This window comes from Chenopodium quinoa, unplaced genomic scaffold (genome assembly GCF_001683475.1).
Source record: "Chenopodium quinoa cultivar QQ74 unplaced genomic scaffold, ASM168347v1, whole genome shotgun sequence".
Classification (NCBI taxonomy): domain Eukaryota; kingdom Viridiplantae; phylum Streptophyta; class Magnoliopsida; order Caryophyllales; family Amaranthaceae; genus Chenopodium; species Chenopodium quinoa.
In genome coordinates, this window is record NW_018743518.1 from 971,098 (window position 1) to 989,862 (window position 18,765).

Here is an 18,765-nt window from a genome sequence, read left to right on the forward strand (position 1 = left end):
AAATCACAAAACCTAATTGATCATTTTGGGTAACATTTTCATTCTTTACTTCTAAAAAAAGAAAGAACAAAACCACAGAAGAAAGTCATCCAAATACATATAGATTCCTGTCACATAGCAAATTTAGCATATAAAAGCCAAAAAGATTTCCAATTGCTTGATATCTCGGATAAGCACGATTCTGGGTAACTTTAGTATCATGAACCATAGTAATTCTTGAATCCTACTACATGATAAACTATACATGCAACTAGCTGTTCAAGAAAAGCTAACACAAAGATCCTATACTGCTGAAAATGAAGGAATTGAACGCCTACAAAATTTAGACGTGAGAGATGTAAGCTGACAAAAAGATATTCCTAACAATTACTCACAAAAGAGACTATATACAATTGCAGGAACGTGTACGCCAGTTTCTATGAGAATTATAGCAGGAACCAGTGTTACTCAAACTTGCGTACTGATGTAGGACACGGGTATATGCGTCCAAGTGTCAAATGAAACGCAAAGAGTTTGAACCTCTATGCAAGATAGGCTGCAATAAACAAACTATGCAGTATTTGCCTCGTCATCTAGCAGTGGTGCTTTGTTTGTGTTGTTAAGTTCACTGATACTGTGCTCGCTCTCTTCATTAAATTTGTCTGGACAGCGCAAAAAGATCCCTGCAACGGTAACATAAATTAGTAAATTTCACAGTAAGCAACACATATGGCCCTATTCACTTCACCTTAAAATAATAATATTCAGTAAAAATAATTTCAGTTAAGTAAAAATAATTTCAGTTAAGTAAAAATAATTTCAGTTCAACAAAAATAATTTCAGTTCAGTAAAAATCAGTAACTTTAAAGAAGAAATATAAAAGAGAATCAGTAAAAATAATTTTAATTCAGCAAAAATAATTTCAGTTCATTAAAAATAATTTAACTTCAGCAAAAATAAGGTGAAGTGAATGGGGCCATACTAGTGTAACTAAGCAAGTTTTTTATAGCATGAAGTGAATGGGGCCAAACTAGTGTAACTAAGCAAGTTTTTTATAGCATGAAGTGGTACACTAGATTTATACAACCATTATATATTGCAGATTTTAACTAATTAAGCCAATAAGAGCTAAGGTTTACCACCTTACAGGTTATAATGTCAAGGCTCAAGAGTGGCATTCTTTAAGAGATAAGAATTCCAGGATTAGAACAATTTTTTTCTTTTTTTTTTCCAACTCAAAACCTGAAATAACCCAACTGAAGATTGATTTTACCCAAAAGCCACTTTAAGACAGACTTACACCTAACCGAAAATAAACCCATCCTACAACTGACCCAACAGACTCATTTGGGAGTTTTAATTCCAGATAACCTAGTAGAGACATAATACTTGCTGTCAAGTCAAGCTGCAGGGAGTACTAAGTCTAGCGTTCCAGAGGAGTTGTGATCCTAGAGGAGATGCATGATCCTCACTGAACCAATTCAGAAGTGTTAGTCTTTAATAGACTCGGAAAAAAGACAAAGGTTTTCCACATTTTGTGCAGTAGAGGAAAGTTTAAGCTTCAAAATCAAAGGTCGTAAAGACAATATACTCTTTCCTTTTTCTTCAGAGACAAGTGGCAGGAGGGAAGGTTGAGCTCCAAAATCAAAGGTAAAAAAAAGAATGCAGATTGCAGACAATATTCTTACCTATAAACCATATTGCAGCTGCTAGAAACAAAATAGAAGTCAAACTTAGAGCTGTCTTCCTCCAATTATGAATATGATCCTGCAGCATGTATGAACCATTTCAGTGGAGGCATGAAAATGGTATAAATTATCTGTAATATGTATGCTCTTTCATCCTAGAATACCACAATTCTAATAAAAGATGTGAACCACTTTGTTGACCTGCCATGATCATAAAAACAAAGAGTATAATATGAAGCCTTCAAATGGAAAATAAGGAGCACATAGAACACACGGGAAAGAAATGAAGTGCAAACGTACCTGGAGAACACCAACAAGGGGTGAGGATGGTACATCACCAAACACATGAATTGAAACCGTAGACATGGCCATAGAAAGTGGTCGTAGACTGGGCTTAACAGAGTGCAGGCATACATAATTTACAGGGGCCTGCAAGAGGGAGAAAGATAATATAATTGATTCATGATTCTGTTATATTTTTGTTCTCTTTCTGTCAAATTACTTTAATACGAATGCCATGATAGCAAATAAACCACCAGGATACAATTGAATATATAATATTTCTTATACCTGAGTTGCAAAGACAAGCAGTTCACCAATTGCGAAGAAAATGAGGAAATATATCTCTTTCTTGAAACAGAAAGCACTAAAGCAAAACACAGCTCCAAGAAAAGTTGAAGCAGAGAGAAGCTGCACATTTTCCGAAGGAAATCAACAATCAGTATAAATGATGAAAAAGGATCTTTGACAATGACTCGCATGAAGTGCTGTGAGTCTGTTACAAAAAAAAAAAAAAAAAAAAAAAAAAAAAAAAAAAAAAACAAGTAATTATCTACCTTAAAAGCATTGGAAAGTGTGGAGTTAATGTAATCAAGAACGAAACCTCCACCTATAGTTCCAGCCAATCCACAACCAACTGTAATCCCGCCAAAGACCATATCTGCATTAGCCTATCAAAGTCACCCATAACTTTGAGTTAATTAGACCTTAGACTAAATGCATTATTATTACTAGCACATTGCCACAAGTTACATCTCATTGAATACAAGTTTCAGAGCTGATAGCTCAGGGACTTAAGTTGGTATCATGAACTAAATGAGAACTTACCATGTTGTAAATATTGTAACCAGCCTTTGGTCCCCAGTATGAGTACGCACCCAAAACAAAGTTGTAAGATATATAACCTGGAGAAATCAATACAGACATTCAAAGCATCAGGGACTATTTTTATGTCAAAACAGGAAATTTTCAAAAGTAGCCCTAGGGCTATGTTCAGGCAATGAATAATTGAATACATCGCCCAAAGTAAAATTACTAAACAATTGTCATCATTGAATGACATATGATTGTCATAAGTTTCATGCTTAAAACCATATTATATGTAATCCTTATAATAGAAAACATTTGATTTCAGGACCATATTACGAGTTACGACTAGGATAAAAAGGACCGTTTGAAAATAATAGAAAACATTTGATTTCAGGGGTCAACCCATTCTAATGTTAGCCACTAATTTATAGGTATATGATATGATGGGTTATATAATGATTTCATAGTGATTCTTGAATTAACAGTATATTGTGTTATGTTATTTTTGCAATAATGACATACAATTAATGCCCAACATTGACAATGATTGACCACATATCAAAATATACAGTACATTGTTTTGAAACAGAGGGAGTAGAGGAGTACTGAGAGAGAAAATTACTCTTCACAAGCAATATAGGGTCTAAGGTCATCAAACAATATGGGGTGATTCTGTCAACAAATTAAAAATAAAAATACATGGGGTCATGATACAATTATCACTACAGAAGGATATAGAAGTACCTAGAACATTGACAACATAAACCTTCTCAGAAAGAAGCCCCTTCATGTCACTTAAAAATCTTGTAAATACATTCCCTGATCTGTATGTTCAATATTGAAGGAAATAATAATTAAAAAAAAGGATTAAAATGCGAGATAATTATATGAGCTATGAAGTATGAAATATGTCGTATATCAGAAGACAAATACTCCATATCATTTCAAAAGATGGGGTGTTTAAGATTGTGATTTATAAAACCAGGACTTGCATTACAAATAAAAGTTATTACTCTCGTATAAAGTACGTAGTATTAAACATCAGATATTTTAGAGTCTTTACTTCCATCACAGATAGTATTCAACGTCTATTTAGGAAAACGTTGCAGCTTTTGTCTCTAATTTTCAAGTAAATCATAACCATTCATCTTTTCATGCAGTTCATATATCTGAACCAGGAAGATATTAGCATCTCTTCTGCATCTGGCATCAAGAGTCTTTACTTCCATGACCCTCCTGTTATATGGTTGCTTTTATCTTATCGATTTAATAATGGCATTCCAATTCTACTGAGCAAGACATACTCAAGTCAAGTGCCAAACTAAAATTCTAAGCAGAGGAAGGTTTAAACTTACTTGGAAGCTTCGCCCAAATTATCATTTTTCTCCTCACTGTCATCAGTAACTAAAATCTGTGAATCTGCAAGACAATGCACACCAACTCATTATATAGATCGAAGGAAAAATAAAAAAAAATATGACCTTCACTTATTTTCAACACATATAAATGCTCGAAAATTTGGTATACCAAGTAACAAATAAAAGTATTTAAAGGGGCGTTAAATTATGCAAACCTAACGCATCAGGAGCAACTGTCTCAACAGAAGCCGCCTTTTTGGATCCAGCAGGTGCAAATCCTGATAATCAAAGGAGAAAAGGAAGAAAATAAGTGAAAGCAAACAGCAGCATAAGCTTAAATTCTAGTGTACGGAGAAATAACAAACCTTTCAACTGCAGTGGTTTCATAACAAATCCTAAAATAACAAATGGAACCATCAAGATTGCCTCAAGCCAAAAAGCCCAACGCCACGCAAGATGGCTTCCAACCTAAAATTTTGAAACAAGACAGTACGGTGTAAAGGCAATCAGCCCAATAAGTTATCTTATTTCAAGCACAAGCAGCACAGATAATGATATATTAAATTCATTTGCGCAGGTGATATTAATACAAACTGAGGTCAAATTCAGGCTTTAACAAAAACTCACAAATAAGTTAGCATCAATTGAGCTATAGTATAGTTTAAATTGAATTGATCTCAAGTAAATTATATCTTAAAATGATTCATTTATCACTCATAATATGCTAAGGTGATCGCAGCAAATATTGAATATGATCTTAAATTTATTTGTTGATATATTGTAGTTTACACACATTATTAAAGCAATTAATTTAAATATGTTAGAAAAATTTATACTACGTATATGACGTGTTAAATTTATTGAATGACTTCCACTTTCTAATTTGCACTTTTCAAACTACAAAATAATATTAATAAATTATGATTTAAAGGTATTACTCCATCTGCCCCAAATAAAAATACCATTTCACCTTAGTCTACTTTTTTTTTTTTTTTTTTTTTTTTTTTTTTTTTTTTTTTTCACATTCACCTTTAATCAAACCCCACAATCTTATGTTTTTAATTCACCTTCCTTAAAAAATGTGTGCAAGGCAACAAGGACTTTAATATAGAGACGAGGGAAAAAAAGATTGGCACAATATATACTCTATACAAGCCAGGAATTTTCAAGTTAGTAAATTTTAACCAAGTTCAGCTAAATTCAAAGCGTTTTTTGACCGAATTGTGAGGCAAAACTCTGACTGAACAGAAAATCAAAGTTTCATACATGGACAATACTGCAGCCACAAACATATGTAGCCAGAATTACATTGGCAACATTTAAAAGATCATCAACATTTTAAAAAGTTAGCTCCAAGCATAATTAACTATGATAACTAAATTCAGCACACATACCAGGCCGCCAAAAATATAGCCAACTGCATATCCAACTGGTATACACATGTAAAAAAATCCAAGCCATGCTGTTCTCTGACATAACAAAATACAAAGTAATCAAATATGCAGTTTGATTGATCATGTTGCATGGTAAGGACAGAAACGATAGCCCATTCATGCCAGGGCAAGTGGGTAAAGGAACAATAAAATTGACAGGATGACAGCTATGAACTCACAACATTTAAGTAGTCCCTTTGAGGACAAAAACGATAGCGCAATTTATGTTCTATGAAGTCTGAACATAAAAATGATAGCCCAATTTATGCATTTCAGAATACAAAATACAAGATGCTACAATTTTAAGTTCAAGGGGAGAAAGAGGGAAAATAGGTACCTGCGTATCAGGGGCGTTATCATCAATGAAGGGGGCTGCAAGGCTGATAAATGATGCCTCACCTACACCAACAAGCCTAAGAAAGAAAAAATCTTATGAGTAAGATCAGAAAGATATGCTGAACAAGGGACATAATCAAATTAGACTTACATCCGGGCAATGGAAATGGACCAGAAACCCCATGAGCACGCACAGCCAACTATAGCAATAGTCCAGACCAACAATCCAACTCCAATTAATCTAAATGGATTCACACTGCAAAGACAAAAGAGGAAAAAAAAAGAACCATACACACTATCATCAGTCTCATCATACAGCTTTATGAACATCAACAGTAAATAAATTTATCCTAGTACAGCTATCCTTACAGATGAAAGATGCTAATTTGCAGATTTCTGTCCATTGGATTGCAGAAAAAGCAACTTTGGGGTGAAAACCAATAGGTTGGGTGAGATTTGGGCAAGGTCAGCTGGGATTTGGTTCAGCCTCGGGCCCTTGGGTCAAGGCATGGTAAGATTGTCAACAATCAATATAAAGTATCTTAACTTTGGGATGATTATTCGAGTAAGTTTGATTAGGTCTTCTTAGGAGTATGTTCATGTGAGAAGGTAATAAGACAAAAAAAATCAACAAAATTTGACATAATATGGGCAATTGGGATTTATTGTGTACATGTACAGTTGTGCACACGTGTGTGTGTGTGTTTTTTTTTTTTTTTTTTTTTTTTTGTGTGTGTGTGTGGGGGGGGGGGGTGTCAGATTTTCTTTTGTTCAGTGAAGTCACAACTTTCCAGCTCAAATTATAAAAGTGGTCAGCGCCCCAGCTTCTTCAACCAATATATATTCCAAGAGTCTTTGCGAGAAAGAAGAAAAAAAAAAAAAAAAAGCACAATTCTGATATTGAAGCAGAACGCATAACTACCCACCTCTTTGCTAAAGTAGCAAAAATAGGGGAAGCCAACAGGAGTCCAACCATGAAAGCTGATGATAGCACACCATCTTCAAAATTGCTTAAGTTGAATTCTCCCCTAGAAGGCAAGACAACAAGATCCAATCATTAGAAGACATAAAAAACAAGGTCAGTAGTGATGGCTAACAAATATCCATTCACAAACAGGGTATGCCCCAAAAGGGCACAACGAATAATTAAATACCAGCGAGAAGACAAATATAGTCCATTTATGTCATTCAAGATCTAACATGTGAGAGACAATAATCAGACGGTTAAACTGAAATAATACTTGTTGATTTAAAAAATGCCAAAATAGACACTGTTCTGTACTCAAGGATTCATGTGTGTACAAGTGCAGGCAGCGCAGCTAAATATGAATGCACCCTGTCCCAATTTCATATTGTATACTCTTTTCCCATCAGTCAATTACACTATCAAGAAATGTGGATTACAGGCAAGCTAATTATTTATGCACCTATTTAGGTAGCGAAATAAAGGCTCTAACAGACTTCCAAATACTAAATTCAGGAGACCACTAGTACCAAACTCCCATTTACAAAATCATCTGATTCCAATATTAAGCACCATAGTCCCCGACTTCGTTCCTCAGAGGGACAAAGAATCACGAGGACGTTTCAGCAAAACATGTGAAAAGGAATGTCCGAAATAAATGTCAATGTCGACTTGTACACCAATGTCTGATCCACCAGTGAGCTAAATTAGAAAGAGAACTACTAACACACTGCCTCACCATTTTATTATTCAAACATTGTCGAATCATAACAACATTGAGTCCTAATATCTCAACTCCGAAGCAATACAAAAACTAGAAGTAGTCATTATATAGAGCTTACTGAATTCCACTGCCACCAGAGCATTTGCCACCAGAGCAAGTCTTGCGTTCGCCATTCACACCATTGCTAGCAATTGTTCCTCGATCCAAGTAATTTATCAAGTTAATCACACAAAATAGTGCCAGTAACCTGCATAAAACACACAGTGAGCTCATACATCGAAATTCGCAGTATACCCAATTATCAAAGACAAAGGAAGATCACACAATCCAAACAACACATTTCCAATTCTAGAGAAGCATGCATTCACCACAAACACTAAAACCTAATTTTGGGTTGCAATTCGTGGTGATCGGACTTTCTACTCTACACCAATTTTACCCTAATTTCTCAAAGCTTATCTTCTACTAACACCAACATTTCACCCAAAACCTCTCTAAATTCAACATTATGATCAGCTAACAAAAACCTCACATGTTTACACAAACCCATCAAATCAACACCTCAAACAAAACGAAAAAAAAAAAAAAAAACCAATCACCCAAATCATAAATCTTCCTCACAAATCAAATCAAACACCCAAAAGATTGAAGAAAATTGCAAAACCCCAAAATCATAAACAATTATAAAGTCAAACACCCAAAAAAAAGGAGATACCTTTTAGGTGTAAACCAAGAAGGCTGAAGAGCAGAATTTCTGACATCTGAAACCACCATTTTTTCTTCTCGAGTTTTTGGTTGTTCTTCACCAGTAACAGCAACAACAACTGAAGAATTCTTTGAATCTTCTTCTGCTGGTTTTGTCTGTTCTTCTTCTCCCATCTATGAATAAGCCCACCCACCAAAATTAAATAAAAAAAAAAAAACAAAAAAAGAGTAAAAAATTCTCTTTTTTTAATTTTAATTGATTTTTTCTGGGTAATTGAATTGACTTCAGTGGTACTGAATTTCTGAATCACGCAATCTGATGTGAATGGTAGGTTGAAATAATCAGAAAAGGCAATTAAAAAAACGACCCCTCTTAATTTTTTGAGCAATTAATGCGAAAAATATAAAAAAAATTTGGAAATTTTATCTCTTTAAAAGTTTACCTATAATAGATCAAAGAATTTAATCACCCATCTCTGATGTCGCTGTTTATGATAATTTAGTTTATTTTTTTAACAGAAAATTGATTATTTTACGACCTTCTTTTGAAAAAACACAATAATCTTTTGGAAAACTATAGCAAATAAAATTCAAGGTGGGTCAAAAAATTAAAATAAAAAAATAAATAAAAGAAGAAACGATAACGTAGGATATTGCGGAAGTTGTGAAATGAATTTGGATTCTTTACAGTTTTCTGAATCATACTCTAACCTCGTCATTTGGGTTTATGAATTATGATTGCTGTTTTTGTATTCACGTCATCACGTGTAAGTTTAGTCAGTTTTAAGTTTCACCCTCCGTCTTGTTTTACTTTCTATAATCTGTAGACACGAGTAAACGCGTTTATTAATGCATGATTTTAAATATTACTCGCTATGTTTTCAATAACCTATATTAATTAAAAGACAAAAGCTAATGAGCGTCTCGGGACGTTAGATAAGAGAGCTAAATATGAAAATGTTATAGTGAAATTAACATTAACTACACCGATCGACGCGTGATTTTGTCATACATTCCGAAGTTAATACTATTTTAAGTAATATATTAATCTTTTATCTAACGCCATGGGACGCTTGTTAGCAAGATCCTAATAAAAAAAAAAGACGACTATATAGCTATTTTTGTTTCAAGTAAGTATAAATCACAAAAGAAAATTAAAGTAACTTATTATCAATATGAAGTATCGTATTTGCAATTGAGTTAACCTAGATAAATGGTTAATATAATGTCTTTACAATTTTGATTTACTTGTTTTACCTCATTATTACTATAATTTACTCATTGTCATGTTCATAATCCTTCATCTAATTATCTCGATCAATGTACATTTAATTTTAGTGTTTTGGACCGGTTAGATGGACATTTAATTTTAGTGTTTTGGACCGGTTAGATGACTAAATAAAGCTTTAGATAAAATTGTGACAAATTTATAAACAATATTACACTTTTCACAAGGTCATTAGGTCAAATTAGAAGTAGGTATTATAAATGTAAAATTATATGTATGTATTGAGACGACTTGTTTATAAAAAAAAATTAGTTGATTTGAAGAGATTTTGTCTATAAAACTAGCATATTTGATTGTTTAAAAAAAAAATAAAAAAAAATAAAAACAACATATTTGATAAATTTTAGGCTTTTTTTTTTTTTTTCCATTATTTAAGGAAATCGTTCTCTTATTCTTCTTAATTGAAATTCACTCTAGTCATTGGAGTAGGATTACTAGAACTTTTGATTATATTGATGATCTAAAATTTTCCTACTTTCCCTATCTTATGAAAAAGGTTACATTCGTAGGTTAGGGCAAAAAGAGCAACTACATTGAAAAGACATTAAGCATGCACCGTAAAGGGGTTGCATAGTTGCATGATTGAGGATTCTAGTGGTAGAAAAAGGCAAGGAATACATTATCAACATCATATAGGCATCATTTTTTTGTAATGAGAAATGACAACTGCAATACTATTAGAATATGAGGAAAAAGGTCAACATTTCTTGGTAAAAATTTCATCCCACTTTTGATAGTGGTAGAATGCTTTTATTTGAATGGAAAGTATTCTCTTTTTATTGGTGAATTTTAGCTACATTTATTAGGCTAAAGAAGTAGGAGTAACTACTAATCAACTCTCATCAAGAAATGACTCTTTTCTATAGTAGTTAATCTCTTGATCAACATTCATGCATTAAGAAGTAGGTTGGCAAGTTTTTTTGGGGAATGAATGAGTGAAAGGAGATGGAAATGAGATAAACTGTATGTGCGGACTAATATGACCACACACGAAGACACAATAGTAAACTTGTTTTGGTTGCACCTAACTATACGTAAATTTGTATGATTTACTAGTACACTTATCACTTTTTGTTCGGTTGTGCCTTAGCTTGTAGATGGTAGGACGTACCCATGGCTTAAAGTTGGTGTAGGAATCGGTGTTCACCCAATTTAAAGCCAAGTGTTTTTCCTATACCTAGCTATAACACAAAGCACTTTGTCAATTTATCATAATTATGCGCCTTTCTTACTTGCCTAAACGAAGTTTTTAGGCAAACTGAAAGACAAAATCAATATAAAGTTTAAGATTTTCACTATTTACATCAAAATAATTCCATCATTGTATCTTATCCTACATTGGTCGCAATAATAAAATCATCATGAAAAAGTTACATTCCGGAGAAACTCTATAATTGTATAAGAATAGTAATAGAAGTACATTAATCACAAAACAATACAACATCATGTACAAAATTTGTCTGATTTTTCACATCCTGTCATTTGGGGACTTGAGGGAAAGATTATCACTCTCTTCGCCTTTAATCACTGAATTGTTCTCACTGCCCATTTTCAAATAAGAGACACCATCGTCCTCAACGTCTGAAACATCATCTTCACTCAGCTGAACTGAATCCGAAAAGCTATCATCAGTATCAGCAACTCCCGTTGATTTTGGAGTGATCAAATCTGTAACTCGAACCTTTTGAGACAAGAAAAATAGAATTGGTTGAGGATTGTTTCAACAGAAAAAATAATGGAAGAAAATTGTTGTAATGGACAGAATTTTGCAGAACTAATTTAAAGCTCAGTTACACTTACCTGCACAGGCTGCATTACACTGTATTCTTGATCTTTAGTTTTGTTCACTGTGTCTTGAGCATTAATCTCCATGGAATTTCGGACAAGTTGACTCAGGAAATCTACATCATCAGACATTACACCGAATCCTTTAAGAAGCTTGGAGCCGAGCTGTAAACTTGTCTGTTCACAGAAAGACAACCAACAAGTACGATGTTACCCTCTAGCGGAGCAAAACAAGTTAGACAAATTGATAGCCATATTACACAGATGTTTACCTCTGCATTCTCAATAATTGCCTCAGTTGCACCTGATTTTTTCAAATCCAACAGATGCTGAAGATCTTGGGCTCTAGCATATATTGGGACCTGTTCTGTACAAACTTTGTCAGGTCAAGGATATATAACTGTCTCTCCATCTATCGCATTTAACAAGAAAGATGAACCTATCGGAAGAGTCCATTAAATATCACTTGATAGCGTTGTCAGAGGAAAAATTAGCCATTTTCACATCATTTGGACGTAGAAGATAATCTTACAAGTGATATATCATTTTTATGCCAGGATAATGACTGAGTAATTACCGATGGAAATGTGAGTCGAATGCTTTCAACTGCATTGATTGCCTTGCTCTTATCCGGATACATGACTAAAACAGCTTTAGGAGAAGATATGCCGGCGGACTGCAAAACTGTCGGTCTAGATCCATCGCCGTATAGGACTGGAAACCCAAGCTTCTTGGCTGACTGTTAAAAAGAAGAGAAAATCCATCTTACAAGTGATCTCTTATAAATGCATATTTTATTAAAATCAGAACCAACCTCGACAACGGAAGGATTAAGATCAAAAGCAACATATGGCCAACCCGCAGCTTCACCATCTGCACCCGATGCCAATGGTGCTGACAAAAAGTTTGCAAGGACCTGTAGTTGCAGTCACACATGGACAGCAATCAGAATGCTGATTGCATTGCTATAAGTAGATAACTTCTATTTAACGATCTGGTGGATCTCTCTACCTGACCCATTTGTCCAAATCCAAGAATAACCACTGGTTCACTAACATCATAGTTCAAGCTATCTGCAGCTTTCTGTCAAAAAAAAAAAAAAAAAAAAAAAATCAAGAATGCTCACAAGATTCCACATACAAACATAGACGAGGGAAATAGAATACAGAGGTTTTATTGTAACGAGACAAGGCAGTTTTAAAAGCAAGAATGTTTTCAATTAAATACATTTTTCTCCTCTCTGACTCTTTCTCGGTAATACCAACTAATTGTAACTAACAAAAACTTACAATGTCCGCTTCAAATTTTTCAGCAACAAAATCAGCAGCTTGCCGTCCAAGTTCATTAAGAAAAGGCGTCAGTGCCATTGATAGCACAACAACAATTATGAGAAGTTTGTTGAGCTCAAGAGGTAAAACTCCCAGCCTGCTTCCATGAAGTCTCATCAGTTATAAATAAAATAAAATTAAAAAATCTTAAAAAGCGTTAACAGTGAGTTGCAGTATATGCATAACTTGCCTATTTGCTAGAGAGAAAACCACAAATGCAAATTCACCTCCTTGGGACAAAAGAAATCCTATTCTTACGCTTTCTCGTAAGGTTAGTCCAACCCGGGGACCTAGGACTGTAATTATCGTGGTCTTAATAGCAATCAGGCCACCCAAGAGCGCGAGAACATTAGGCCATTCTCGGGAAAGAAGCTGCAAAGCAAGATGAAAAACATAAAATCAACATACTGACCACTTGGACTTCTTGTAAGAAATGAACACCAAAACCTACTACTATTCAAGACCACTAGGACTTGATGAGTACCTGCATATCAATAGAAGTTCCTGTGGTGACGAAGAACAATCCTAGAAGTAAACCCCGGAATGGTCTTATATCAGCTTCAATTTGTGTCCTGAAATTTGTCTCTGCCAGTATGGCACCAGCCAAAAAAGCTCCGAGCTGATGAGTTTCAAATGCAAGCAACAAAGATAAATAAGTAAATGTGAGTCGAACAAAAATATAATCGATGATTCAACAATTCCCATGATAAACAACAAATGCATCAGAACCGTGTCACTGAAGCCAAGCTTTTGCGTAACAAGTGAAGTCCCAGCAACTGTAAGTAAGCAAAGAGCAATAAAAGCTTCTGAGCTCCTTGTTTCTGCAACAACCTAATAATATGTCAACTTTTAAATTGAAGTACATAATACAAGTACTTAAGGTCAGTAGATAAACTATGTCAAGTCTACCTCAAAGATTCGCCTCAGAAGGAATTTCCCTCCAAGAGAGAGCAATCCAAGTCCGAGTAAAGCTTTCAGACTTTCATTGACAAGCATAGGCCATATGCTTTGCTCTCCTAAATTCTTCAGAGCAACAACAAATGTGTTACATATGAATGATCTCAGTTTGGCAGTAATAAACCTAATGAAAAGAACAGGCTGATATAATACTTGTTGTGAAGTTAGAACTCATCCAAAGCATGAGAAAGGGGACAGAAGAACAGAAATAATAATAATAATTAAAAAAAAAAAAAGAAAAAGAAAAAAAAGATGAATTATCACCAGCATGAAAGGCTTTCCTACATTTTCCAATTTATTCATTAATTAGAGGACATTTTTATTATAATAATAATAATAATAAAGAAGAGAAAATTCAACTACAGGAAGAGACTATAGAAACAGTGCCTCACCCACCCATCCCACCTCACTCCATGCTCTTCCAACCAAAAGAATGTTATAGGTCTTAAATACAAATGAGACTACTCTGCCAGATACCCGTCAAACACATCAGACAGAATATGTTTTCCTCTCAGAAACATGAATAAAGAGGCTCACCCAATGGCCTTGCAATTTTTTATAATAATTTCTGTTTGTGTGTGCGTGTGTTGGTTGGGGGGGGGGGAGAATTCGGTGGAATAATGAAGAGTATAATCTACCTGGCCTTCTAACACCGGGAGTACCACCAAGAGAGGGACAACTGCTATATCCTGCATAAGGTCACAAATTCATGAAACAGGGTTATTGCTCTACTAAAATTCTGCTTTCATATATTCCACTCATTATCCAAAAGAAATTGAGAAGATTACAGACTATTGCTAGTAAAATCTCATAACAAGTAATTATATTAAACTCAATCTATAAGAGGATCAGTAACATGGTCATATTAGTATTAACCTGAAGCAGCAGAATGCCCAAAGTAGCTGAGCCAAATCTTGTTGGAAGCTCACCCTTCTCAGCAAGAAGCTAACAAACAGGTATATGATGAAAGTCAGGACTTCATAGAAATCTGTACTTGGTAAATGAATAGGAGCAAGCAAACATCCAAGTCAAATTGTACAATCTATTGGAGGTTAATGGATGCAGATTTGAGTTCCATAACACCAAAATACACAAAGGATTAGTAACAGAGTCTATGTAAGCAAGTGAACTTTGAAAAGTTCAGACTCCATAGTTGTAATAGAAAGACAAGGAGGATAAAAAGGCAGTGACATATATTGATAATATAAGAATGATATTGTAATACTTAACTAGAAGAGACTAATAGTATACAGTCAATACACTATTACCTGCATTATAAAACTAAATTTAACTACATAAATTCATGTTTACTGCAGCTAGTTACAAGTTGAAAGGAATAATAACTAAGAAAGTAGTAGAGTTTAGTTGCCAACCTGTAAAACAAAGGCAGACGATGACAATGATAGAGCAGCACCTATGACTATAGCCTCATCAATACTCCTGATGTTAACCTGCAATTGACTCAAAGAACACAGAAGTAACTTCAGCAACATGAATAAAAGTTATACAAATTGTACCAGTGGAAAGCTTAAGAAGAAAATTACGTACCAAATCGGGCCGTGAATGAAACAAAAACATCAAAAGTTTAGTCCCGATTGCCTCATTTGGAGGAAGCTCAAATGCCGAGAAAGCAAGTGTGGACAACAGAACCTAAAAGAGATGCGAGGAACAAAACAACGAGTTAAAATAAAAACATAACAAGGACATAACATTGGCATGACTCATAGAGGTATCATACACACAAATAAGAGAAATCTATACGACCCCTTAATTAAAAACAATATGGCGTACTGTTGACTAATGGATGACACAAACACACAGTAAAATAAACCAATGACGACGAATAAGGGCCATTAAAGGAGCAAAATAACAGATCCACTTATGAGTTATAAAATGGCACCAGCATGACACAGAGTGTACCTGAGGCAATCCAATACCAAAAGCAAATATAGCAAGAGCCTTCAATCGCGCAAGTGAAAGCTCTAAACCCATCTCAAAAAGCTGACATAAGAAAATGATAATGAAACATATAAGGACCATATGAGAGTTTTGAAGTAACATAAAATAGTAATCTAGGGGAAGCTGTATACCAATAGCATGCTTCTTTTGAGGCTAAAGAAGAGATTTAAAGTAACATCTAACTATCACAAGGGCTACAAGCAGAAAAAATAAACCTTACCAGGAAAAGGATACCCCACTCTGAGAGAACTTTAACATCAGTAAGATTTCTGATGAGGCCAAATTGATTTAGAACAACGCCAGCAAAAAAGAATCCAAGTATCTGCATTCAGAAAGCAAGACTTAAGCATTTTAGAAGCAAGTAAAAGAAACAGCTATTGCAGATTCATATTTACAAGTCATGCCAACAAAAAGCCACATCTAGATGCTTCAGATACACATGATAAATGCAATCTTTAAATAAAAAACATGGCACAAAGTTGCAGATCTCTATTATTAGACTTGCAAACTAATCCTTGGAGGATTAACTCTCAGCATTCAGAGAGACTTTGAAGATGAAATTGGACTAGTGGACTAGTGGTCAATTTAACAACAATGCCAAAGCCTTGGGGTCAGGTGCATGTACCTAGAATCTATCTCCTGTCGCATTGACTTCAAAAGTAAAACATATTCTGTATGACTAGGGAAAACATCTATATGCTGGTATTTCCATGTCTGAAGAGCCTATAAACAAAGTATGACTTTATAGCATGCCACATAAATTTTGTATGAAACAATAACAGACACATCAGACATCGAAGTTACTGAATGAGAAGGTATAAAATGCCTTACAGGGCTAGCCCTTATAGTTCTGAATACAGGGACAATAACGACAGTAACCACCAAGAATGTCAAGGTATCCAACCCCAAGTCATTAATGACATCAACAGCACTGGCTACATCAACCACAGCATGCAACTGAAATCTTTTGCTGTCACCTGTTCTAGAGCCTGAAAAGAATAATTTTCTATGACTAAAATTTGCTGGAACTGATGTTGACAATTTCTCCCATCCGGTTCTTGTAACATAACTTTCTTGTAACCTTGGATAGCTGCTGTATGATGGCCGATGGAATAGACGATCCCTGGAAGATAATAACTGAAACGAATATCTACGAAAACTTGAGTTTTCAGTAGAGGGGGTTTTATTGAAAATCTTCTTATATGTGAATTCAGAACCCTGCAAGAATACCAGAAAACACAGTAGTCAGAAATACTGGTTTACATTCAAACACTGAATCATCTTGCAAGTGTAGTACATTATTATCCTGTTACACATTTTGATAGACCATCAAATTTCCAACAATACATGATCTTATTACCAAGACAGGCAGAAAGTTTTTCCTCTTGTGTTCACTGACAGGAAGTTTCATATCAATGGGGACAACTCTTTCTACATGAATAACATCCGCCCCATTAACGGATTATCAGGTCATCGAGCCTCTAGTTCAAAGGTATACCTCGGTTAATTGGGTGTCCAAAGCCAAAACAATAAGTGTCAAACCACATGTCTTAGTCTCCATTCTCTAATATCCTATAGCATCTATCATCTTTCCTCTAATATCTACATTTTAACATATTCAAAATCTTCAATTCCAACACAATATTAAGGCTCTTCAAATAAAGTTCATGCCTTTAGGTAGTCCAAAGAGGGTTCCACTATCCAAAATTGGCTAAGTACAAGCAAAAGTTCCATAAAAAGATACAGTATTTTGCTTCATTAAACCAAATTCAACATGCAATGTTCTAATTTTCCCAGAAATAATTGAATAAAAATCCACAAATACGCAAATGAGATCTTAGCTTAGTAGTAAACATACCGTTATCCGTCACACATAGACCAAATTACAACGGGTACATACATAACTAAATAAAGATATTAATGATCAAAATTTGTGGACAGGTAAAACTAAACATTGCGACTATTTAGAAACAGAGGAAATATCATCATTAGAACCCATTTTATCATATACTGAACTCAATTCTCAAACCCAACTCAACCCAAAATAAGTAAAGAAAAAAACTTGTGAATAAGAGTGAAACAATTAATACCTTGAAGCAATGAGAAAAGACCATAGAATCCGCCATAATTAACAAAAATTATGAGCATAAATCATAAATGCATAATGATTAACTCATATTCTTCATAGTTAGCAGTAAATTAGTTTAAGATTAGAAGTAATAAGCAACTGTAACTTGTGAATATTTTTGTGGTGGTGTAAGGAGGAGAGAGAAAGTGTGTACGGAGAATCCACAATGGGCAGAATTTGCCCAGAAATTATGTGGAGAAGCGTACATTTTCATTTTCAACCAAAGATTGGATTTTGTTCAACTTGAATTATTTGCCTACGTGGCTCTGTTCACAACTTGTTATCCTTTTAGATGCTGATAATTCTTCATCAAAGAAAGCTTAAAATTCTTCTCCTCATGCCTTAGAATTGACCAATTACATATTTAGACTATTTGCGCTACGGTTATGTTATGTTCAGCAAAATTAGTTGTTGTAAGAACAGTTTGTTGTGAATGTAGTTGCTACTTGATAGCGTGGATAAATTTAAAAGTTTTTCACTTTTTGCCTGTATAAAAGTAAATGCTTTAAAGTTTAAGTTTCTAAAGTAAGTTGAATAGAAAAACGTCATAAGTTTAAACACAATTATCACGCAATTGAATCATAATATTGCAAATTTACCGGAGATCAAGGATCCATTGAATAGAATTTGTGATTGATATGACCCTAACAAACCCCATTGGTAAGCCATTATAAATCATAGGAAGCCTAATGCATTCATGTGTAAATTACTAAATTTGTAACGAAAATCCACGTTCATTATCATGGTAATCCATCCCAAACATGGGTTTTTCTTCATATATATACATTACCACTCATGACTCACCTCCTCTTACATACTTGCATAGTTGCATGGACGGCATGGTAATGAAATTTATGAAGACATTTCGTAAGCAATTATATATCACAGGAAAAATAATGCATTAATGTGTAATCAAAAATTTGTAACGAATCTCAACGTTCATTATCTTGGCACATGGGTTTTTCTTCATACATTTACATAACCACTCATGACTCACCCACCTCTTATATGGTTATGAATGGTAATGAAAATTGACGAAGAAAT

General features: G+C 34.3%; 2 protein-coding genes across 5 annotated transcripts; both read right to left on the bottom strand.

Annotated features, from left to right (window-relative positions):
* Positions 1-115: 115 nt before the first annotated feature.
* LOC110740030 (probable sphingolipid transporter spinster homolog 2) lies at positions 116-8,999 on the bottom strand. 2 transcript variants are annotated; one of them, XM_021920512.1, is made up of 17 exons: positions 8,720-8,999; positions 8,287-8,450; positions 7,690-7,818; positions 6,810-6,911; positions 6,035-6,139; positions 5,885-5,960; positions 5,509-5,583; positions 4,480-4,582; positions 4,330-4,392; positions 4,112-4,175; positions 3,501-3,580; positions 2,775-2,851; positions 2,504-2,617; positions 2,238-2,357; positions 1,968-2,096; positions 1,668-1,746; positions 116-662 (listed from the first exon to the last, which is right to left on the bottom strand). In XM_021920512.1, exons 2-17 carry the CDS (start codon positions 8,448-8,450, stop codon positions 550-552), a joined length of 1,593 nt encoding a protein of 530 aa, XP_021776204.1. In that variant the 5' UTR covers positions 8,720-8,999; the 3' UTR covers positions 116-549. The 2 variants fall into 2 exon arrangements, with proteins under 2 accessions (XP_021776204.1, XP_021776203.1); XM_021920511.1 differs by lacking the exon at positions 8,720-8,999 and having other exon boundaries at positions 8,287-8,710.
* Positions 9,000-10,769: 1,770 nt separating this feature from the next.
* Positions 10,770-17,933, bottom strand: LOC110740032 (K(+) efflux antiporter 3, chloroplastic-like). 3 transcript variants are annotated; one of them, XM_021920515.1, is made up of 19 exons: positions 17,684-17,932; positions 16,425-16,811; positions 15,814-15,915; positions 15,555-15,635; positions 15,183-15,284; positions 15,008-15,085; positions 14,511-14,579; positions 14,273-14,323; positions 13,587-13,700; positions 13,407-13,508; positions 13,162-13,296; positions 12,868-13,049; positions 12,639-12,774; positions 12,361-12,432; positions 12,164-12,265; positions 11,927-12,088; positions 11,622-11,711; positions 11,365-11,526; positions 10,770-11,245 (listed from the first exon to the last, which is right to left on the bottom strand). In XM_021920515.1, the coding sequence occupies exons 1-19, from the start codon at positions 17,717-17,719 to the stop codon at positions 11,033-11,035; spliced, it is 2,376 nt and encodes a 791-aa protein (XP_021776207.1). In that variant the 5' UTR covers positions 17,720-17,932; the 3' UTR covers positions 10,770-11,032. The 3 variants fall into 3 exon arrangements, with proteins under 3 accessions (XP_021776207.1, XP_021776208.1, XP_021776209.1); XM_021920516.1 differs by lacking the exon at positions 16,425-16,811 and having other exon boundaries at positions 17,684-17,931; XM_021920517.1 differs by lacking the exon at positions 10,770-11,245 and having other exon boundaries at positions 11,386-11,526; positions 11,622-11,716; positions 17,684-17,933.
* Positions 17,934-18,765: the final 832 nt, after the last annotated feature.